Source organism: Myotis myotis, unplaced genomic scaffold, assembly GCF_014108235.1.
Source record: "Myotis myotis isolate mMyoMyo1 unplaced genomic scaffold, mMyoMyo1.p scaffold_m19_p_9, whole genome shotgun sequence".
NCBI classification, from domain to species: Eukaryota; Metazoa; Chordata; class Mammalia; order Chiroptera; family Vespertilionidae; genus Myotis; species Myotis myotis.
The window spans coordinates 7,061,186-7,086,034 of NW_023416401.1; the positions used below are offsets into that span (position 1 = coordinate 7,061,186).

The window sequence follows — 24,849 nt, forward strand, 5'->3', positions numbered from 1 at the left end:
CAGAGAGACTACACACACCTAACACAACACACACATGCACACACAGAGATATACACATACACACACACCCAACACACCACACACACGCACACACGCACACACATACCACACGCACTACACACACATGCACACACAGACATACACATACTATATATATACACACCACACACCCAACAAAACACACACATGCATGCACAGAGACATACACATATACCACACACACACCCAACACACCACACACATGCATGCACACACAGAGACATACACATATACCAAACGCACTACACACATGCACACAGAGACTAAACACACACACCCAACACACCACACACAGAGACATACACATATACGCACACTACACACACACACACACACACACACAGACCGCACATCCGGCACGCACACGTGGCGGGGCTCTGTTTGTAAGGCTAGGGTGAGGCAGAGCGACCACACGAATTACAGAAGAAAGACTTCCATGTGATGCCGCATGCAGAGCTAGCTGTGACATTTTATAGATTTGTCAAATTCTGAGGAGACGCCCTTCCGGAATAATTCATAAAGGTTGGCAGATCTGTTCTCAGCCAGAGCTGTTGTGTGTTTTGGGGGGGGGCCACGGCTGGTGCGGTGTGGGACTCACATCCTGGTTCCCACGGTTCAGGGCTTGCCCAGCCTCCATCCGGGCTTGGCTCAGTAGGATCGCTCAGGCTGTCACCTGGCATTCCTTGTTCCTGGGCCACATGCAGTTCCTCTTCGGCCTGGTGAGTGGCTGCTGCACAGCCTGAGCTCGCCCTGCCTCCGGGCCCCACAGGGCCGACACAGGGCGAATCGCAGGGCCTCAGGCCCAGGCTGCTCTGTTCTGAGCCAGTGGGTCAGTGGTCACTGTGCACAGACAAGCCCCAGCAGTGCCTTCGCCTGCGGGAGGTATGGGGTGGGGGTGGGGCTTGTTTTTCTGTGTGTGTTTTCTCTCTCCTGTTTGAAGAAATGTGTGTGTGTGTGTGTGTGTGTGTGTGTGTGTGTGTAGAGCCAGTTTTCAAGAAAGGTATTCAAACAGTCACAAAAACAATGTAAAGATACGTTGTGGTTACTGGTTTCTTTCCCAGTAGGAGCAATGCATTAAAATTCACTTTAAAATAAAATGCAGCTGCCATGCTGACCTATAGAGGCCCGCGGCTGTGATGCTCCGCCGTCCTGACAGCTCTAAGCACGTGTGGCTGGTCAGGAACCTGCCTGAGCCACAGACTGTAGGCCAGGGCTGCGACTTCCCTTCCTCTGCAGGGACGGCGCTGAGAGAGATGGTTACGTCCTGGGGACCAGATGGAGGTCCGTCTAAGAATAAACTCGTTTCCGGGTAAAAGGCGGCCGAGGACCCAAACGGAGGACAAGCCTGCCGGGCGCGACATGGGATGTCACTCTCCCGTCTTAACCATTTACTTTTCTTGACCGAACTGTTGGAAGTTACTCAAGGTCAAGAAATATAATACGTTGAATCACTTTGACACTTACCTTCGGTAGCACTGGGCACCCCCGTTTGTCAGGAAACAATATAGTTCCTGCCCTGCTGCCTTCAGAGAATTTTTTCAGGGATCAGAATGGGAGCACGGGGTCACGTCAACTCTAAAATGATAGAGAAACTCCTTGTCATCCACACGACATGTCTGAAGAACGAGCCGGGGCAGGTACTCCTGCCTGTGCACGGTCAGATAGGTCGACACCCAAGAAAGTGTAGTACGACCTTGGGGTTGCGGAGGGTGTCCACGGAAGAGCTGAGACTGTGAGGCGCTCTCTCGTTGGCCCTGGTGTCGTATTGAGACAGCTGTGCATGTCGTTCTGTGAGCTGTCTGGCCACCCGGAGAGCCGAGGTTTGGCTCTGTGGGAGTCGCACCCGTAGAGAAGGTGGGAGCGGAAGGATTGAGAAAAGGTTGGGAGGCCCCTGACTGGGGAGGGGAAGAGCATGCCCCCCTCTGCAGAGAAGGACGGAACCGGGGCTCTCGCCCAAATCCAAGGCATTGCCCATGGGGTGGGGGCTCACAAAGGGTGTGAGAGGCAACCACAGAGGGAGGTGAACTTAGGAGTATTTTGGCGAAATTTGGAGGAGAAAGGTCATAATATTTTAATCAGCATGGATGTAATGAGACGTTAACTACGTTGATTCCATTACTATTCATTGGAAATAGGTATGGAAATCTACTTAATGTGTCGTTCTATTTCAGAAAATATTCCTCTTCACCCTTCCTCTCGGTCTGTTCTCTACCCTGGCTTTCCCGCTGGTCCCTGGCAGGTGGCTGCTCTTTCCACCGGGTTCCTGGGGCTGCAGCTGCGCCGGTTGGGAGGGGTTGGGGGGAGACATGGTGGAGGTGAGAGTGCTGAGCCTAGTGACTACCATCTAGTAAAAAGTGCTTGGAGTTTTTCTCAAGCAAAAAGCAGATGCTGTTCATTGTTCACTGGTCATCTTCTGAGCCCCTGAGGGCACAGGGCTTTGCTTGGCGTCTGTTTAGATGGGGAAGGATTGCTGTCCCTGGGTGAGTAGGTGAGTAGGTGAGTAGGTGGACGTTCTCAGGAAAGACCTGGAGGAGATTGTGATTCATGGACAGCGCCTGCAGCACGACTTGCTTCCTTGTTTTCCTGGATTCTTTAAAAGCCAGCACAGCTCTTCGCCCTGCCCTGCGTACACTCCTTCTCTTAGGGAACCACACGTGTACTCACGAGTAGATGGCTTTAACCTTCTAAAACAGAGGTCCGTCGTCTCTCCCCTGCATGGTTTCCGTTTTGTTTGGAAGTCATCTAGACGAGCATTTCAGCCCAGTTTGGCCTGCTGCCGTCCAGCACAGTCTGGGCCCTGGTGCCTCACCCTCCGTCGTGGATACATTGCCTGGGAATGAAGGCGGAAGCTCTCAGCACGGCCTGAGAGGCCTTAGAAAGCGTACCGGTGCCGGGAGGAGGCCAGCATGCGGAAATCCCACCCGACATCCACAATACTTTAAATTTTGAATTATTTATCTTTTAAGGATTTATGTAATTTACAAAGTTGATTAAAACTTTGGATGGGTGTTTAAGGCAATGGTTTTGTTTAATAAACGATAGACTAAAGAAAACAGTGGAAGTTATTAACCAACAAATAAACAGCCTTCGATACTGTGGTGGAAAAGCAGGAATTATGCTCCCGTTATCCGAGTGCCAATGGCATGAGTGTCTTCAGGGGAAGAGAATTTAGAGAGGAGGGTGCTTTTAAGGATGGGTGGACGGGTATTCATTTATTTTTAGTAAAAAACAGATTTTTATTGCGTCTTTAGAGTTAATAAGAATGCCGAACACAGTTTCATAAATCTGTAGATTTTCATGTAAAAATCTATAAAACTGTAGTTTTTTTGGTCATATATAGTCGTGCTTAAAAATATTATCTCTGACTCCCGTGTACAGTAAAAGGGATGAGGAGCCTCTAGAGAAATGCCTGGTTTGGGGTCCGAGGCAGGAAATGTACAGTGCGGGTCCGGACCACGGTGTCGTACCGGAAAGCAAGGACATTACCAAAGACTTCCAGGACCTCGCAGGACAGCTCAGAGCCAGCCCGAGTTCCCCTCCGCAAGCTGATGTCAGGAGAGAGAGAAACGGCCTGGACTGAAGCATGTCACATACGTTTAGGTCCATGAGTGCATTGTTACACTTCAAAGATCAAACCCTGGTTGTTATCTTTGGAAACTATCAGGGAACTGCCTCTTTATTTAGAAAATTGCTAAATTAAGGAAAAGTACCAGGCATCTTTCCTGCCTTTCTGATATGACTGGCACCTCAGGGGGAAATTTCTCTTTATAGAGTTACTCCAGCTAGAAGGTCAAGAATGAAGAGCAGACTGTCACTTCGAAGTCTCTAAAGAACTGTGAGGTGTAGGCAGATGCCACCATGGCTACCGAATCACAGGGGTCAGTCAGGCATCCTGTGCCTCCTGCTGGGAGCTCGGACACGCAGTCAGGTAGTCTTGCCACCCGACCCCTCAGTTAGAACTTGAGTCAGATCAACCTTTCGATCCAAGTGCCCGTGTATAAAACACAAGGGCCACAATCGCATTGTAAGGTATAAAAAGCCCAACAACTCTATTGCACACCTGAAACTAATATAGTATTGTATACCAACTCCACTTAACATTTTTTAAGCGTTAAAAAAAGAATACAGGGGACAGAGGAATGTGTTAAATCACACCAAGGGGAGGCAGTGAGCAGAATCCAGACTGTGGGACCTCTACAGGACAACCAGCCCAGTTCCTTCCACAGTGAAAACACTGCAAGGGAGATATTAGAAATGGAGACAAAGCCTGTAAATAATAGGAACCTAAAGTGGCAGATGTGGAGAATAGAAAGAGGAGAAAGGGCTTAGCCAGAGCAGGGCTTCTCCATCCTTCGAGTGCTGCCTGGGACGCCCACCTTCAGCGGATGCCCTGCTTCCGAGTTAATTTTTTCCTCCTAGGCAAATAAACATGTTTGTTTGTTTGTTTGTTTTCTAGTTGGGGAATGGCGGTCAATGTGTATTCTACCTCGATAACCCAGGAGACTATGAGCAGACATGACATCATCGCATGGGTTAATGACATCGTATCTTTAAACTACACGAAAGTGGAACAGCTCTGCTCAGGTAAGACCCTCTTCTCAGTGTCTACCTAACGGTTCCCTGTCGAGTGGAGTGTGATTTCATGAACCACAGCTGGTGTCTTCGGGGCAGGAGAAGCGTGTCAGCACTGCCCTATCACTAAAGGGGAGGACTCGGGTGTGACTAAGGGGTGTTGGCGGGACCAGCCCTCGAGCATCTGAGAGCATAAGCCATCCCGACGCAGCCTTTGGCTGGGCTCGCTGGAGCTCTGCGCTGCCTCCTGCCTGGTCTTCGGCCTCTCCTCTCCCATCCCCTGCCCACCACCACCTTCTGGTGCTGCAGTACAGGTTGGGTCTTGCAGCTCTCTTGTCCCTCAAAACCTTCAGGGCTCCGCGTTGTCCTCCCCTGGAGAAAAGATTCAAACTCTCCCTGCGGCTGAGAAGGTCCTTTCTGTTCTGGCTGCAGCCCCTCTCCTCGGTTTCACTGTGCGCATCTCTCCCCTGCGCCCCAGCCCCCCAAACACTTTGTTCCCTGAAGACTCTCTCCCTTCTGCATCCCAGAGCCCTTCCTCACGCCCTTTGCTGGGGTCTTTCCTCTTCCTGTCGTGTTTGGTAAAATCCCATTCGCATTTTAAAGTCTGCTGGTCGTCGCTCCCCCTGCAGGGCCCCCTGAGACTCGGCGCCTGCCCTTCCAGAATAAAACGCCCCGTGCATCTCACTGAACTTCAGATCACCACCCCGCCACCCGGTCAGGTCTTCATTGTGCTGCTCTTGCTGTGCATTCTGGAGCTCCCTCACATTTTATTTTTAATTTGCTCCCCGAAAACCCACACAACTAGCACAGGTCCCTCTGTCATTAGCAGTCCCTTTGCTAATCGCGCATACCGCTTTGTATTGCAGTGAATGCGCATCTTACCCACAGAGCGGGTGAATGTACATGTGGATAAGGGGGATGGGGCTGGTTATCAGAAAAAGAGGCACAGGACAGAAGAGGGCGAGGAAGAGTCCGAGAGGAAATTCCCAGTCACGGTTCTTCTGTTAAAAGAACCCATAGGAGCTTCCTGTGCAGGTCAGTGGGGAGGTTTTGCTAGCAAATGAGAGCAAATCAGAGGTGTGTTTTTCTTAGATAAATAAAATGTTATGAGTAATATACATAGTTTCTTTGCAGATCTTTCAAATTCCTCAAGCCAGATTCACCAAAATGTTAAGCAGCATTTGTGACGGGTTCTGAAGCAAGATCTGTACGGTTACCTTAAAGTAGGCATTGGCGTGCCTTTTGCAACCATACCCAGCCGCAGTGCCGCCAGGTGTGGCTTGAGGAAACCTGTAGAAACACTTTTGATCTCTGCTAAGCAGAGAATTTCCATTGGGATGGCTCACTGGCTACCAGAGACTACAAGGCAGACAGTGCCGAGAATAGAGTTTAGATTTAGAGATACCTTTCTGCTCTGAAACATGTTTTTGCTGGAAAAAAAAAAAAGTTTGTTTGTTTTAGGCAATAGTTTCTTTAAAGTCAAACCTTCAAAGTGTAAAAGTTATGCATGTATGCCCTCCTGGGAGCTGCTTGGAAATGCACATTCTTAAGCTCCTTGACCTTCTTCCTCGTTTATCTGGGTGTGAAGCCCACAATCTGCATCAGAACAAGCCCCCCCACCCCGTGCTGTGTGCTGCCGCCAGGAGCTCGCAGTGCATTTCTGAGAAAACCCAAACCACTAAGACTGTAGTTAAATTACCCAGAGCCCTACCTGGCGCAGTGTCCTTATCCATAATTTAGTCTGTGACTTTTGTCTTTAGCGGTGGCGTTTAGCGGGAGAGTGCTATCTCTCTGTTTATTTATTTATGAGTTTACTTATTTATGCCTCTCATTGTTCTAGAAGACATTTAAGGCAGCCAGGACAGTGCTGTTAGGATGAAAACAAAACCAAATACTGTCGATCTAAGTGATTGACCCTCATTATACTTCCGAATAGTCACATTGCTTGGGTAATATATTTCCCTCAACTTTTATTTCAATTCCTCTATTATTTTTTTTAATCTTTATTGTTGAAAGTATTACGTAAGTCCCCCTTTCCGCCCTCCCCCACTGACCCCTTCTAGCCTGCCCCTACCCTCCGCCCCAGGCCCTCACCACCCTACTGTCTGTGTCCATGGGTTATGCGTATAAGCATACAAGTTCTTTGGTTGCTCTCTTCCCACCCACCCACCCTCCCCCACCTTCCTTGTGAGATTCGACAGGTCTGTTCCATGTGAACTCCTTGCCGTTGAAATGTGATTGTATTTTAGGAGTTTGCATACACAAAACAGCTTCACCTGTTGAGACTGACTTTTTTCCTTGTTCCACACAGTTATTTCCTACTCTCTTTCTGAAGACTTAGGCTCTAATTCTGGCAGCCCCCCCCCCTTGGTTTTTTTTCGGTTTGCACTATTTCCTATTTCGTTTTGCATTTCCAGCTAAGACGGTGGTCGGCAAACTGTGGCCCCTTGAGTGTGGCTCTTCCACAAAATACCACGTGCGGGCGCGCATGTACAGTGCGATTGAAACTTAGTGGCCCATGCGCAGAAGTCGGTATTTTGTGGAAGAGCCACGCTCAAGGGGCCAAAGAGCCGCATGTGGCTCGCGAGCCGCAGTTTGCTGACCACTGAGCTAAGAGATCTCCCTCCAGCTAATATGAACACTAACTCAGCTTTTCTCTAGCTCATAAAAAGCTGACCTGATGTGTCCACATTTGCATTCCATTTCCTTCAGAATGCCCTGCCTTTATCATAAATAACCTCCCATGTGTTTCTAATGTGAGCATTTTAAAAACTCTTTAAAGGGAAAATGGTGTGAGAAGGTAGGACACTTGGAAATACATTGCAGTAAATTGTAAAACGGTGACGCACTCTTATCGCCTGTTATTTTATCCCAAGGATATCATCTTATGAAAATTTTCTTTGAACGTTAAATCTGCATCAGATAATCATATATGTATTTGGTTTGCATTCAACTTTATGTCTGGTGAAAAGCAAGTTCAAGCAAAAAAAAAAAAATGTATAAATGGAGAGAGACTGTCAGTGGGAGTGAATACCACCTATACCACCAGGTATACTGCTCACCTGAATCTGTTTTGAAAAGTAGTAATATTTTGGGGTTTCCCATAGTGGAATGGGGGGGCCTAAGCCCCGTAAACTATCAGGTTGGCTCTGCATAAAAATATTTCACGTTTTAGTTGAATCGTTTATAAAATGTATAGGGCTTTTGGAAGGGTGGGATGTTCTGTTGGACTTCAGTATCAGCCCAAACCAATGTACTGGGTATTTTATAAAGCACTCAAGAGGGAGAGAGGGCAGCTCGGTTCTAAAAACCCCGAAAAGCGGCTTTAGCAAGACACCTGTTTTTGGAGGTGATAGAAAAGGTAGTGGGCAGTGTGGCGAGGAAGCACGGAAAGGAATGGGGAAGGGGCGTCTGAGGGGAGCAGAAGAAACATACAATTTCCTGTTCCTTTCCACCCCTCATCTCTGCCCTAACGAGCTTTTGGTCCACGGCTGGGTCACTACCAGCGCTTGGCCAGCGAGCACCTGACCATCAGCCCCCCCACTCCCACAGGCGGGTGCAGCCCGCCCTCCCTCTGGGCTGCCGCCCCTCCGCCCGCCCTCCCGCACAGGCCCAGCAAACAGCTGACGGCCCTGTCACTGCCTGGTGAGCAGCTCAGTTATTGTCCTGAGCTTTTTAGTATTTTAATAAAATGTCATTTGAATTCAGTCATTTTTAGATGGAAAGTTAGGTATTTTCTTAACTATCTTTTAAAAAAAAAAAGACAGGAAAAATACCAGGACTGAATTCCATTTCAACTTGTGCTTCTCCTAATTGTTTCAAGCTTTGCCTTGGGTCAAATTTCTGGTCTTTTCTTCTTCCGGAAGAACTGCTGATCGTATGGTGGTCCTTGTAGTCACATTGACAGATCTGGGTCCCAGGTGGCTCCCCGCGGGGTCGGAGGGTGGGGCTGACAGCCACGCCCAGGACCTGCAGGGCCGGTGCTCTGTGGCCACTTTCGGTGGCGTCTGGGCTTGTTAAGTAGGTTGATCCCATCCCTGTGGTGTCCGCTGTGCCTCCTTCCTTCTGTCTGCCGAGACCTGTCAGGAGGGCAGGTTAGTGATGAAATCAGCTCGCCGTCTAAATTTAGTAGCCCTTCTCTCCGTGGCTCCCGGGCTGAAACCAAGTAAGGCTATTTCATCAGCATCTGTGAGCTCAGCAGCTTGCCTCCTTAGCTTTACAAAGTCATGGGCTATTTGCTGCAAGAAAGTGAAGTCACCTTGGATTGTGTTACTGTTGTTAGAGATGTAATTGTATTGTAATGGAATGTCACTTGTGTGTGATGTATTATGTAGAGAGGTGCTTTTTTTGTTTTGTTTAAGTTTTGGGCTGATAGCTTTTCTCTAATTTTAAAACAAGTTCACTTGATCTCAGCATCCCAGCTGATTGCAGAGCAAGGGGGCAAAAGGGAGTGGTCATGGGGGGAGGGACAGGTCAGCCTCAGGGTCACGGCTGCAGTGGGCAAAACACTCCAGTGGCTCAACGAATGGGCGTGTTACAAGGGGGTTTATTTTTCAAGCAGAATGTAGACTACAGTAACTTTTCCTTCTAAAATTACTTACATATATCTTGATGCTGTGTTGCTAAAAATAAGCAAATTGATATTTTTGCTTTTATTGGGGGGTTTACTGCATTTTGTAGTGCTACGTACCATTGGGGAAAAGCGTGTATGCATTCACCCTCACTTGTCAAACTGCCAATGTAGGTTTTTTTCCACGTATATGGATGACATATCTTTGCAAGCAGTCACATCTTCATTGTCCTCACAATTGTATTCAGTGGTGATAATTAACTTTTATTTAACACACATATTTTGGCGCCCTCTTTGAACGAGGCCTTGGGGACGCAGATGAATAAGACTGGTCCTTGTCCTCTGAGAGCTTAATACAGCAGGGCCCTGTCCAACTGAAGACTCGAGGCCACCCTGTGGGAAGTGCTATTTCGCAAGAACTTTGAGCACATGGAGGAGGGCTGGGGTGGGGACCTGGGGGGGCGGGGCGGACCTCCATGGAGATCCTCTGGGAGTGGCTGGGAGCTGCCCGATGACTTAGAACGGCCATGGTGTGGGGAGTGGGGAACACCCCAGAAGTCCCTCCCTCTTGAGTGTGGTGTGGGGACATGCTCAGGAGAGCATGTGCTTATTAGGTACAGCCCGTAAATGCCTGAAGCGTGTTGTCTTCTCCGAGAGTTCCTGATGACCTCATCGTATGAGTATGTGAAAATCGTTTTTACTCTGTTTGAAGCAACTATGCATACATGTGGGATATTCTCAGGAAACTATAGAATTTCTCATTGCTTTGGGGGGAATGCAGCAAATGAGGGCATATTATTAGAAACCTAAAACTAGCCGAAACCGGTTTGGCTCAGTGAATAGAGCGTCGGCTTGCGGACTGAAAGGTCCCAGGTTCGATTCTGGTCAAGGGCATGTACCTGGGTTGCGGGCACATCCCCAGTAGGAGATGTGCAGGAGGCAGCTGATCGATGTTTCTTTCTCATCGATGTTTCTAACTCTCTATCTCTCTCCCTTCCTCTCTGTAAAAAATCAGTAAAATATATTTTAAAAAAAAAACTAAAACTAATCAATGTCTTGGAGAATTCTCAATAAGATCACAGAAATTTAATAATTGTAGGAATTTGTACTAAGCACTACTCTTAGTTAAATCCTAGACTTTCATCTCTTATTCTTTTCCCTTAACTGGGAAAATTCTCAGTCTTTAGGGTTCTTGGTAAGTATGTTGCTAATTTGCAAACTCTCCAGCAAGCAATTCATTGGGGTCGGAGTTTTGTGGGGAGTTTTTCCTTCTACTCTGCTCCAGTAAGGCTCTGCTGAGTTTTACCTGCCCCAAAACCATGAATGTTCATGGCTGTGAGTCTAGAGATGGGAGCTGTTTTGTCCTGTGGGCAGGTAGGTCATGAAAACCAGTAGAGGGCGGGTGAGTGAGGAGGTGGTACTGATGGGAGTGGAGGGCTTAGAACAGTGAGGGCGGGTGAGTGAGGAGGTGGTGCTGATGGGAGTGGAGGGCTTAGAACAGTGAGGGCGGGTGAGTGAGGAGGTGGTACTGATGGGAGTGGAGGGCTTAGAACAGTGAGGGCGGGTGAGTGAGGAGGTGGTGCTGATGAGAGTGGAGGGCTTAGAACAGTGAGGGCGGGTGAGTGAGGAGGTGGTACTGATGGGAGTGGAGGGCTTAGAACAGTGAGGGCGGGTGAGTGAGGAGGTGGTACTGATGAGAGTGGAGGGCTTAGAACAGTGAGGGCGGGTGAGTGAGGAGGTGGTACTGATGAGAGTGGAGGGCTTAGAACAGTGAGGGCGGGTGAGTGAGGAGGTGGTGCTGATGGGAGCGGAGGGCTTAGAACAGTGAGGGCGGGTGAGTGAGGAGGTGGTACTGATGGGAGCGGAGGGCTTAGAACAGTGAGGGCGGGTGAGTGAGGAGGTGGTACTGATGGGAGCGGAGGGCTTAGAACAGTGAGGGCGGGTGAGTGAGGAGGTGGTACTGATGGGAGTGGAGGGCTTAGAACAGTGAGGGCGGGTGAGTGAGGAGGTGGTGCTGATGGGAGCGGAGGGCTTAGAACAGTGAGGGCGGGTGAGTGAGGAGGTGGTGCTGATGGGAGCGGAGGGCTTAGAACAGTGAGTAGATATGAAGCCCAGCATCCACTCCATCAGTCTTACTACCTGGAAACCCAGCTCCATGGCCCCAGGAATCTCTGCGAAGTGTGTGGAGAACAGGGTTGGAGCCCAAGGATATAGTGTGTTTCAGACTCATCGTAATTCATAATTCTAATTTCAGAAACCTTACAGTCCCTTCTCTCCTGATGTTGTCTTTGTTTTATGATAAGATGCTTACTTTTTTTTTTTTTAAATATATTTTATTGATTTTTTACAGAGAGGAAGGGAGAGAGATAGAGAGTTAGAAACATCGATGAGAGAGAAACATCGATCAGCTGCCTCCTGCACATCTCCTACTGGGGATGTGCCCGCAACCCAGGTACATGCCCTTGACCGGAATCGAACCTGGGACCTTTCAGTCCACAGGCCGACGCTCTATCCACTGAGCCAAACCGGTTTTGGCAAGATGCTTACTTTTAAAGCATATGATATGTTTTTTGAAGTCATTCACCAAGATATATAAAAACCCGTGTCATAAAAAAAAAATGTATGTTCCAGTATATTGTAAGTTCTTTTGATTTTTCTAACGATGTCAGTTACTTTACATGATGGATATGTTCCCAATAAAACATTATTTTGCATTTGTATTGCTATTTTTCTTTCCCTTTTCTCCTTTTCAGTTTTAATCATCTAAAGACTTTAACAGGAAGAGTATAAAAGTGGGGAGAACAGTCATTTCCTTTTATAAATGACTTTGTGATTACTTAAGCACCTCATATGTTTATCTGGGGAAAGACTTAAGAACTGGAGAAACCCTCAAATGTTTTTCAGCAGATAAGCTGGAGGCTCTTAGGAATGTGTTCATACCCTTTCTTTGTTAGTGGGAGGCCAAGGACCTCATTTCATTTTGTTCTTTGGTTCTTTGCCCTCTGAATCTGAAACATGCATTTTGGAAATTCACATTCCATATCTAAAATAATCCTATTCAATCCTATTATCATTTTTAAAAAATAATATATTTTTTATTGCTCTCTAGAGAGGGAGAGAGATAGAAACATCAATGGAAAGAGAAATACTGATCCGCTGACTCCTGCACGGCCCACCCCCCACCAGGGATCAAACCCGAAACCCAGGCATGTGCCCCACCTGGGAATCTAACCAGCAACACCTTAGTACATGGGATGACACCCAACCAACTGAGTCACACCAGCCTATTCATTTTTATTTTTTATTGATTTCAAAGAGGAAGAGAGATAAAAACATCAATGATGAGAGGGAATCACTGATCGGCTGCCTCCTGCACGCTCCCTTACTAGGGATCCAGCCTGCAACCCGGGCATGTGCCCTTGACCGGAATCAAACCAGAACCCTTCAGTCCGCAGTCCAACACTCTATCCACTGAGCCAAACTGGTTAGGGCCAGCCTATTCATTTTTAAAGCTCTGATTATTTTAACCATAATAAAGTAAAATACATCCTTTTATACTTTAAGGGTGTAATGATGTCATAATGTTGCAACTTTTACATATTTTCTTTACTATTTTCATTGTGCTTTTATATGTAGTATTCATTTCCATTCTTATAACAACCCTGTGCAGAAGAATAGGATTTTTTTATTCCTATTTTATACAAGAGGATAAAAGCTCAAAGAAAGGAAAGATGATTTTTGTCCAGAAAAACTTATCTTTACCTTGGTTGGGTCCCTGGCCAAACAGCCATGCACATTTAGTGGATGGTCAATAACTACTTATGAAATGGAATTTAATTGAAATGCTGTTCAAACAAAGATAGGATTTGGGCCAAGAGGAGGAAGATGGAAACCTTGAGTAAAGGTACCATTTAGGTCTTGATTCCATGTTTTATGTATTCCTGAAGTCAGCATATATTTATTGAGTGCCTACAGCATGTCAGATGATGGGCTAAGATCTGGGATACAGCCATATACAAAAAATACAGGTCATACCCGGTTAGGACCCGTTCTTTAACTACCACAGTTCTCCCTGACACATTTGCAACCAGAGCATTCAAGGTTTTTTCCTCAGCTTACCCACATACAAAGCGAAGGTGGAACAAGGCCATTGGAAAAAAGTAGACATCTCATCATCAAACAGCATATAACACTAATGTTGTCTGTGTACCATCAGACAGCATGTAACACTAATGTTGTCTGTGCACCATCAGACAGCATGTAACACTAATGTTGTCTGTGTACCATCAGACAGCATGTAACACTAATGTTGTCTGTGCACCATCAGACAGCATGTAACACTAATGTCTGTGCACCATCAGACAGCATGTAACACTAATGTCTGTGCACCGTCAGACAGCATGTAACACTAATGTTGTCTGTGCACCATCAGACAGCATGTAACACTAATGTCTGTGCACCATCAGACAGCATGTAACACTAATGTTGTCTGTGCACCATCAGACAGCATGTAACACTAATGTCTGTGCACCATCAGACAGCATGTAACACTAATGTTGTCTGTGCACCATCAGACAGCATGTAACACTAATGTTGTCTGTGCACCATCAGGCAGCATGTAACACTAATGTTGTCTGTGCACCATCAGACAGCATGTAACACTAATGTTGTCTGTGCACCATCAGACAGCATGTAACACTAATGTTGTGTGTGCACCATCAGACAGCATGTAACACTAATGTTGTCTGTGCACCATCAGACAGCATGTAACACTAATGTTGTCTGTGCACCATCAGACAGCATGTAACACTAATGTTGTCTGTGCACCATCAGACAACATGTAACACTAATGTTGTCTGTGCACCATCAGACAGCATGTAACACTAAATGGGCATCTGTGCACCATCAGACAGCATGTAACACTAATGTTGTGTGTGCACCATCAGACAGCATGTAACACTAAGTGGGCATCTGTGCATGAGAACATCTGAAGCATCAGTAGGCTCTCCGGTTTCTACCCAACTAAGGTGACCAAGCCAAGTATCTCCAAGTTCTGCTGTTCTTCAGAGGAAAACATTTTTGTAACGCTTTTTGTTCTGAATTGTGATTTTAACCGTACAGTTTGCCATCTATGTAGGCACTATTTTTAAAAAAGTGTCAGAAGTCACTGTCCAGTGCTTGGACATGTTAGAATTGCATTCCTGGGAACAGAATAATCGAATTGCTTGGCAACTCTCAAAATAGCCATCACTCTTCAGGTTGGGTTTTTCTACCCTGTCACCGTTACGTCATCCTGTTCTCTCTGTTCCAAGGGTTTGTTCTTACCCAAGTATTAACACTCATAAGCTTTTATGACCAAGTTATTTGACAGTAAGAAGCATGTGAGTGTGAGACCCACGCCAGCACGACTTCCTGCAGTTTCTCCACATTCTCCTCCCGGAGGCTCGCCTTCCACGTTCCTTCCTCCTGGACCGCACTGTGGCAGTTCCTGGAGGAGCTCCAGAGCTCTGCGGAGCCAGAGTTTAATAAAAACATGGACGTCAGTTTTAAATTTACACATAATTGTGTTTAAATCCACTGTTTCAAAAAACCTCCTGTCCTGTTTTCTTTTCCTTTTCACTGAAATTAAATCCCATTCTGCTTTTATTTGTCCTGTGGCCATCCGATGGAGTCGCTGAGGTAAACACGTGTACATTCCTCATTCGAGTTTGGGTTCCTCCTGATACTGGAGTTGTGCTTAGAAAAGCAGCGTGTCCTGGGATGAACCTGTGAACGATGAAGAAAGCGATTCATTGTAGAAACATACTCTCCGACCTCTCACCGTCTTCATGCATGTCAGGGGGCAGCTCCTCTAATTGCTGGGGCTCCCTTTGGTACCAGCCTGGCTTCTGGGCTCTCTCTGGCCCCTCTGCCTCCATTGGGGAGCTCGTCTCTGGTGTCGGCCAGAGCTGGCGCTGGGCTTGGGGGGAGAGTGGCGACCAGTGAGGAGCCCGGAGCCTGCACGCCTGGGGCAGGTGCCGTGGCGTAGGTGGGGAAGAACCGTGGAGCTCCCGGTCCCAGGACAGTGGCCTCTGCCACACACAGCAGCCTGAGGGCATGGGCCCTCGTGTGGCAGGGGGTGCGGTGTGCTGGCCAGTCGATAGCATCACATCTGCTGTCCTAAGAGCCGCTTCACCAGCTGAGGTGCCTGGAGTTTCCGTAGGGGCCTGGCGAAGAGACCTGTGGATCGGATGATGTGGGTAATAATTCAGTAGAAATCCCCTGAGAAATGGGGAAAGTGTGTAAGCTTCAGGTTTCTTACCCTTAATCTCATTTGCCCTTAAAATAGATATGTTCTTAAAATTGGACTTTAGGCACTCTCTCTGTAGACACTTGTGCCCAGAAATAAGCATTGGCTCCCTACCACCCACCAAATTAAATTCTTTTTCTCCTGGTTTTTAAAGTCGTGTGCCTGCAACCCCACGTTTCCAATATCTGCCTCCATTCCCCCCCCCCGCCCCCCCCATGGCCTACAGCAGTGATGGCGAACCTTCTGAGCTCGGCGTGTCAGCATTTTGAAAAACCCTAACTTAACTCTGGTGCCGTGTCACATATAGAAATTTTTTGATATTTGCAACTATAGTAAAACAAAGATTTATATTTTTGATATTTACTTAATATATTTAAATGCCATTTAACAAAGAAAAATCAACCAAAAAAATGAGTTCACGTGTCACCTCTGACACACGTGTCATAGGTTCGCCATGACTGGCCTACAGTTTCCCAAACTCGTCTCTCACCACACGTTCTAACTCTCTTCCCATCCCCGAGGGCCACCTGCAGTGGCGCCCCCACCCCCACCCCCCCATTCCTCCCCGTCACCTCCAGCCAGATGCAAGCTGGCCCCCTCCCTCCCCGTTGTCAGGACTCTGCAGCCTCATGCCCACTGAGCACCCGTAACCTTGGCATTGGAGGGTACGCTCCTTGAAGAGTGGACGTGACCCTGCAAGTTGACTTGATCTGCCCGACAACATGGATGACTCTTTCTTGGGTTTCACTGGGTGGAATTTTTGAACTCCTTTCGTGTTTGTGTGTCTTGGAGGTAGTTTAGCACTTACAGTTTTTTTCGTACTTTTGTTGGTGTTCCCATGTGTGTTCCTCTGTTCTCTCAACGCTAAATTCCTGGGTTCTTTAAGATTGAGGTCACGTTCCTCAGTCAGTTTTTTTGTTGGTTTATTGTTTTTCGTTGGTTAATAAAGTGGCATCTTTCTAAAACACCAGCAGGTAGGTGGGCATTTCCTCAGCGGTGACGTACAGCCACGAAAATGAGACGGGAAATCTCATTTTTGCCTCCTACTCAAGCCTTTCTGAAATAAATCTTCCTTTTTTACAGTCGGTCATGTAACTTCGCACTTCCAAAAAAGTCTTTGTCCATCAGAGGAGGTAATACACCCAACTGTGTGAAAATATGTGAGTGCACACAGAGAACTGTACCCCTGACAGTACAGCTTTCTAGAACTTTCCATTTTGATGACCCTCATAAGAAAACTGCCCCTTGCAGGATGGGTTTCCTATGTACCTTTCTAACTTGTTTTTTATTTGTAATAAAAAGGCTGTTTGTGCCTCCTTTCCTTCTCTCTCTAGAACGCCAGACTCTAACTTTAGCTCTGCTCTCGACTTCTGCTCTGGGACGTCTCGCTGCCAGTTTAGGTATTAGGCTCCTGGGAGCCAGTGACATTTTGTCCTGCCCGGCGTTCCTGCCTGCACTCCAAGTCCTCCCCCTCCTGCATCCTCGTTCCTGCCTGCACTCCAAGTCCTCCCCCCTCCTGCATCCTAGATCCCCTTATAAAGGCCAAATGGAGAACGCATTTCCCTGGAGCACACCGCCAGGTTAGCAGCTAGACGTGAAACCTCACCCAACACCTGGCCCTCAATGAGCAGATGAAAAGAATCTCCCAGACCAACAAGACAGTTCATCACTTGCCTTTTCTTCCTTCATCCAGTTGGCTGGATCCTTTTTTGTATCAACAGGCAGATGTGAAGTTTTGTACTTTTCCCCTAAAGCATTGAAGTGCAAGGTGGCCAGTGACAGGGTAGCGAGGATTTCGTTGGCGAGAACAGGTGTAAACTGTCCATTTGTGCGTCAGCGTTCTTTACATGATAGTTTTTCAACTCAGAAAGTTATAGTTAATTTCTACAAAAAGTTATTTTCACAAATACCACTCATAATATATCAGCTTGCTTCTGAATATTGTAACTTTTTATTTGTTATACTCTAGTTATTTCTCTGAAATTTACTTTTTAGTAAAAATATTGATGCCTAAATATTAATCAAGGGCTATTGGTATGCAGACCTTCACTCTTGAAAATTCCTTTTGAAAGATAAAGGAAAATATTTTCCATTCTTCCATGATTTTTTGATGAAGAAACACTTTTAAATTAACTCAGCACATTGATCTTAATATTTGATCAGTTTTCTATACAGCAGATCTCATTTTTAACATTGTTTTGCAATGCTTTTTTATTTTTTTTATTTTTTTGTTAACCCTCACCCAAGGATATTTTTCCTATTGATTTCTAGAGAGAATGGAAGGGAGGGGGAGAGACAGAGAGAAACATTGATTGGTTGTCTCCCCCATGCACCGGGGCCAGGGATCGAGCCTGCAACCAACGTACATGCCCTTGACTGGAATCAAACCCTAGACCAGCCGTGGGCAAACTACGGCCCGCGGGCCGAATCCGGTCCGTTTGAAATGAATAAAACTAAAAAAAAAAAGACCGCACCCTTTTATGTAATGATGTTTACTTTGAATTTATATTAGTTCACACAAACACTCCATCCATGCTTTTGTTCCGGCCCTCCGGTCCAGTTTAAGAACCCATTGTGGCCCTCGAGTCAAAAAGTTTGCCCACCCCTGCCCTAGACCCTTCAGTCCATGAGCCAAACAGGCTAAGCTTCTTAATAAAAATCTGATTGAAAGGCAACTTTACTTTCTAAAAAGTATGCTTGCTTCTTTTTTAAAAAAGTTTTTATTGATTTTCGAGAGAGGGGAAGGGAGAGGGAGAGAGAAACATCGATTGGTTGCCTCCCCTTTGCACCCCACAGCCTGGGCATGTGCCTGCCTGGAATTCGAACCGGTGACCCCTTGGTGCATGGGACGACACTCAACCAACTGAGCCTCACCGGCCAGGTAGTCTTGGTTCTTGAAGGCAGGTTGTGAACAGAATGTGGGCACCTGGCACTGCCGTTTGCAGCATAAACTGCAGTTTGCATATAAGATCCTTAAGAAGGTTTTCATGTCATAGGAAATAGTAAGAACCTGAGGGCACATGTCAGATGAGCACCCAGCCCTGTGGTGTGACAGGCCTTGGACTGGATCTGTTGATACCATAAAAACACATCTGCCTGAGAAGTGGTTGCTGACTTATTCCTTTTTCTGTGAAAGAAGGGAGATGAAAATGGCCTTTGAGGACTCACTGTTTGTATGGGTGGGTGGCGGGGGGGGGGGGGGGGTCTTCAGCACTCTGCCCAGCTCACATCGGCCTCCTGTCTGCCCACGGGCGTGGCATCTTCCTGCTGGCCGTCACTCCATTCTTCTGCATGGAATCAGCTTGAAGTCGCTTGTCTCTGGGATTTATTTAAAATCTGAATTAAAAGTTTCTGACATAACTCCAGGCCGTGTGGGAGCAGCAGGAAGCTCAGTGGAGGGCCCTGGGACTTGCAGGCGGGAGCTCAGTGGAAACGGGGTTTCTGGGCCCCAATCTGTCTGCTGCCTCTGTGCCTGGGCAGGTGCAGCAGGCGGCCTTCTGAGCCCCGTGACCGGGGGGAAGTGATACCGTGGTGACAGGCTATCGGCTGCCGTCTGTGCCAGGGCCGTGAGGGACGCCTGTGCAAACAGCAGGGAGCTGCTCCTAACTCCAGCATGTTTTTGTTGGATTAGAAAAATGCAGTTGAACTTGGAGATTTTCAGTTCCTTTAAAACATTCACGTTTCAAAGCATCATTTCCCAGCTGCCTTTAAACTCTCCAGGCCTGCGCTTGTGCAGGTAGAGAGGTGGCTGCGGAGTGGGGAGGAGGCAGCTCCGTTTCGCAGTCTCACTCTCCTTGGTAGGAAGCCCTGACTTCCCAGGGGGCACCGCGGCATGAGGTGTGGGCCTTGGCGCCATGACAGATGCTTTTCTGTAGGAAGGTCCGTTCAAGGAAAGACAGGACTGAAAGCGGAAATTAGGATTTTGTAATTAATATGAAAGCTGTTTAATATTCGATTAAATTCTAATATGAAAGGTAGTTCTAAAATGAAAGCTATTTCACATTCACCTGCTGAAGAGAGAAAATGTGGTGTGTTGCTGAGTAGATGCATACCAAGAGCTCAAAGGGCATGTGTGGGAGATAGCATCACCGGACCTGCAATCCGGAGGGCGTCCGTAGGCGGTGCCCCTGGGAGCCTGTGCCCCTGGGAGCCTGTGCAGCTGGGTACTCGTGTCTCTTACGCCAACTGTGACGAAAGATGGCCGTGGCTAGGAGCAGGAGCACTGGCAAAAGTCTAAGTCATATGAGGGTGAAGCACTATCTCCAAGTTAGCAGAAACAGCCAGGATCCCTTACAAGGGACGCTGAGAATTAGAGAACCATCTAATTTTAGAGCTGGGAGATCCATCCAAACCTGACGTTTTGCAGATAGGAATACTGTTGGCTTAGAAGAGTGTGATGACATGTCACGGTTCATTCAAGATGAGGAAGGCTGAGATCCGAGGAGCACAGTCCAGCTCTCTGTCCTTCCCCGCCCCCTCCCCGTCCTTGCTGGTGTTAGATGGAGAGACGAGCTATTGCAGATCGTTTAGATAAATCATGTAGATGCATCCCGTACAGTAAGGTGGTCGTTGGTTTCTTCTGACCCTTCATCAGCACCGAGTAAGACTGTGGAAAGTTGGGACTGAGTCCCCCAGTGATATAGGCATTTCTGTATAATAGTTCCTTGTCCTGCGAAAAATTCAGATGGGCGATGTGAGTAGCTGTGGCAGGAACTGATATAACTTCGTGCCTTCTCCAAAGATTGCATCATATTTTGAGGAAAGTGAGATTTTGATAGTAGTTATATTTCTATGTATATGTGTGTATAAATATATACAGGAGGAGAGGGAGGTAGGCAGGGGAGAGATGAAATGCTTAATATATATATATATATATATATATATATATATATGTGTGTATATATATATATATATATACACACACACACGTAAAATGAAATATTAAAAGTATATATTAATATATAAAATCACAACATTGGCAGCTCTTCAAATGTTAAATATAGAGTTAGCATATCCACTCCCAGGTGTGTCCCAAGAGAACTAAAAACGTTTGTCCATGCAAAACCTTGTCCACAAATGTTCATAGCACGAAGGGGCAATAAAATGTGTATAGTCATAATATTCAATAATAACAATAGAGTATTATCAACCATAAAAAGGAGTAGGAGCTTCGGATACACCACAACATGGATGCACCTTGAAAGATTTTGCTAAGTGAGAGAAACCAGACACAAAGGCCACCTATTTCATGATCTCATTTATATTAAATATCAAAATTAGGCAAATTCATAGAGACAGAAAATAGATTAGTGGTTACGAGAGTCTGGTGGGAGGAGAGAAGAGAGAATTGCTAATAGGCATGGCGTTTCTTTTGGGGGTAATTAAAATCTTCTGATGGTTGCACAATTCTGTGACTATATTAAAAACCATGAAATATACTTTAAAAGGTTGAACTTTATGATGTGTGCATTATATCTTAATAAAGTTCTGTTATTAAGTAGTAAATGAGTAATTTTTTTAAATTTTGATTTTCTTTATGCCATGAATGACAAATTAAAAAAATATAATAGAAAGGACAACTGCATGATAAAATTCAAGAAATTTTTAAGGGGAAAGGGAAAATTATTCTACAGATAGTAGTACATTTTAAATCTAGAAAGAGACCTAAATGCATGTATTTGGGAAGTAATATATAGTAAAGATACTGTTTTTCCTCAGTGGGAAAAGTATAGGTCATTTGTGAAATAATGGTGTTCAACACTTAGCCACCCTTATCAGTTGGCCTTTTGGGTTGAAAATAGAAGAAAATACTCCTGGCAGAAAATGCTTTAAAGCAGGGTGGGGAACGTCCGGCCTTATACAGACCGTGACGTCATTTGGTCCGGCCCTGCCAAGGCCTTCAGGGTGAATCCATTAAATGCTTGACCGAATAGAGCAGCTAATGTTTAGGTTGATAATTGTGTATGGCCCTGGACTCATGTTATAAACATCTACATGGCTCTTGACTGAAGAAAGGTTCCCCACCCCTGATTGAAAGGAAGGATACTGGGAAACAGCATCCGTGGGAAACCACACTCAGAAAATGACCGCAACCAAAAGATGCTCAGGAGCCGGGACAGCCTGCCTCGTGCCCCTGGACGAGTGGTGAGGCGGCCACAGTGCTGTGTCGCTGTTTCAGTTCTCCAGACCCACCCTGCGACCGTGACTGCATGCTCAGGGTCCCCGCGTGCTCCTGTCACTCCCTCCGACCCCGAGACGCAGTGAGCACCCAGATGCAGAGCCTGGTGGCCGGGCGGCCGGCGTGCTTACTGCTGGGGGTGGGAGGGGTGGCTGCCCACTTTTGCTACTAGAGTAGGGGGCGGGGCACTGGGGCATCAGCTCGGGTAGGAAGGTGCCCAAATGCTGGAGCCCAAAATGCCGGTTCCCACTAACGTGGGGTCCGCACAGCTAGAACCTCCCGTATCTGTCAGAGACCGAAATAAACTCCACGTGGGTTCAGAATGTCCATGTAAAACCTGAAACCATAAAAGTATTTGAAGAACCGGCACGTGAATATTTATGTCATCTTGGTTTGGGAACGTTGCTAAGCATGATGTAAAAATCAGAACGCCATTAAAAATGTCAGTAAAGAATATTCTATGGCTCGGGAAGGGAATCATGGTTTGTTAAACTAAAAAAAAAAAAAAAAGTACATACCAGAACATAAACGGTGGTTTTCTCTGCCTCCCTCAGTCAAGTTTATTGTTGTTTTTCAAGAGCTATTTTTAGTAAGTGGTTTGGTTGATTCTTTGTAAGGATCCAAAGATATCTGGCTCTGCACAGGCAAAATCTATGCTAAACTCTTGAAAGAGCAGGAGATGAGGCCGTGTATGTAGACGCCTCCATTTCTATAAAAATAATGTTAAGATGGCTGTTGGAATTCGCTCCATCTGGTGGCACTTCAAGAGGGAGAACTGAAGAGTTGAATATGAGCACACCCGCGGCATGATGTTTCTCTTGCCTCCCCTGATGTTTTCGTTTGGCTTGTTCCGTCCTGTCGTGTTTTAAAGAGAACCCGTCTGCTTGACTAGAGATGGACCAGTTAGTGTAGGGTACCGGCATCTAAGGGGAAGCATCCCGGATGTAAAGACGGCTGGACATGCTCAGTGTGGCCTTATCTCATCACTGTACGCTCTTACCCGGGAGTGAGCTGCCCCGCCATTTCCTGGCCTGGCAGCCCTTGGCCTAAGTAAGCCCTGGTATCCTCTTCCCTCTTATCTTGGATTCCTGTCCCAATAAGGGATGCTCAGCACCCATCTGACATGGGACACCCAGTGGGGTCTTCTAGGTAAAGGTGAGTCGCCCGAGGAGTGAAGGCTTCGCACAGAAACCCTGGTACAAAGGGTGAAAGGAGCCTTCGTGTTCCAGAGAGGCCCATCCCGGCGCATCACAGGAGCACTCCCACCCCCACCCCCCGAGACCTGGGGAAGCAGAGGAGAGAGCAGCAACGACCCCTCGCGCTCGCCTCTCATTAATTAAAGAGAAAGGACCATTCTGGCTCTGGATTTCTCCTTCTCAGCACCCTTAGACTTGACCATAAAGAATATCTGAATGAGTCAACATAACCTGGCAAGGACTTTCTAGCTGAAATTGTCATGATCTAACGTTCATTTTAGGAAATCAGAGCCTTCCTGGTAAACCTGTTTTCTATGACCATTTCCTCAGGAGTCTCTGCGCATTTTTGTGACTTTTGTTCCTCGGTCAGAGCAGCGTGACTCTGGGCCTCTGTGGGCTTCAGCGTCGCCCTCCTCCAAGTCCTGTGGGAGCCCGTGGCCTGGCCTGGCCTGGATTGAACGGGTCTGCACCTGCTCTGGTGTGCCGGGAGCCGGTCCATCCTTGCTGTTTCAAAGGACCTGGCATATATGGCATACTGTTCTTAATATTTTGCTCACCTTGGCACTATGTGTTTTAACCAAGGTCTCCTCTCTGAAAAAGGTTGTTTCCCCAGGTAGGGATTTTCCCCTGAAGTTAGGGAGGGAATAAAACCCCTCAACTAAGTGCCAGGCGGGTAATTAATCACTTTAACTATGAACAATCATGCTTAAGCTACATAATCTTTACTCCCTGGAATGGAGATAAGAAACGCCCTAACCTTTGTAATAGAGATTGATAGGATTGAATCAACTGGTATAAATACAGATGTAACAAGACAGCAAGACACAGAACTTAGAACACAGAACTTAGAAGACAGAACTTAAAAGACAGAACTTAGAAGACAGACCTACACAGAACCTAGAGACAGAAGAACTTCGCTGGAGAGAACATGGCAAAAGATCCTGGACTGAACCTGACTACAGAAATTGGCAAGAGAACCTGACTAGAACCTGGTAACTGAACCTGGCTGGAGAACCTTGCGAGGGAACTTGGCTACAGAACCTGGCTGGAGAACCTGGAGAACCTAGCAAGAGAACATGGACACAGAACCTGGCTGGAGAACCTAGCGAGGGAGCATGGCTACAGAACCTGGCTGGAGAACCTAGCGAGGGAACATGGCTACAGAACCTGGCTGGAGAACCTGGAGAACCTAGCAAGAGAACATGGACACAGAACCTGGCTGGAGATCCTAAGCAGAACCTCTCTGGAGATCCAGACCAGAACTTGGCTGGAGATCCTGGCTAGGCTGCTGATCAACTGAACACTGTCTCCGTGTCCTTCCTTCTTCGCCGACTCCGTCCACACCTTTGGGGACCCCTGGACCTGCTGGGGTTGGACCGGTACTGGTGTGCAGTGGCTTGGCTAGCGTGTCACCTGAGCCCCTTGGTGAAGGTGTAAACTGTGTGGCCTGTGTGTGTTTCCTGAGCTGCCCATCTCAGGAGCACCTTAGTCGTTGCCTCGTGTTAAAATGTCTGCTATTTCCATCTTACACTGATGTATTTGATGACTTGGAGCTGGATGATAGAAAAAATAGGGCGCCGTTGTTTCTGGTGGGAGCTGAGCAGAGCCGTCTTACCCAGTTTCCTTGACATGAGGGTCTGAGGCTGTACGCACTGTCCATGACCCCTGGCGATGCTGTGGGCACCGTCCCTTCCCGCCCATACCCAGGCCTGGGACCAGGAGGGCAGCTGGGGGGGGGGGGGGGCTGCAGGGCCGGGAGGCTGTGGGTGATGACAGCCCCTCCTGCCCAGCGTCCCCAGTGGCACCAGGGACAGGTGGCGAGACTCACCCCGCGCTTTTCTTGTCTCCCCAGGCGCCGCCTACTGCCAGTTCATGGACATGCTCTTTCCCGGCTGCATCAGTTTGAAGAAAGTAAAATTCCAGGCGAAGTTGGAGCACGAGTACATTCACAATTTCAAACTCCTGCAGGCGTCCTTCAAGCGGATGAATGTGGATAAGGTAGGAG

General features: G+C 47.1%; 1 protein-coding gene across 5 annotated transcripts in view; it reads left to right on the forward strand.

Moving 5' to 3' along the window:
• Positions 1-24,849, forward strand: part of MAPRE2 (microtubule associated protein RP/EB family member 2) — a 115,373-nt gene that overhangs the window by 62,755 nt on the left and 27,769 nt on the right. For 4 of the 5 annotated variants that reach the window (XM_036321286.1, XM_036321284.1, XM_036321282.1 and 1 more), the window contains 2 exons: positions 4,496-4,623; positions 24,697-24,842. In XM_036321286.1, the coding sequence (XP_036177179.1) occupies positions 4,503-4,623; positions 24,697-24,842 (267 nt within the window). In that variant the 5' untranslated portion in view covers positions 4,496-4,502. The remainder of the gene's footprint in view (positions 1-4,495; positions 4,624-24,696; positions 24,843-24,849) is intronic. The other variant, XM_036321285.1, reaches the window with a different exon arrangement.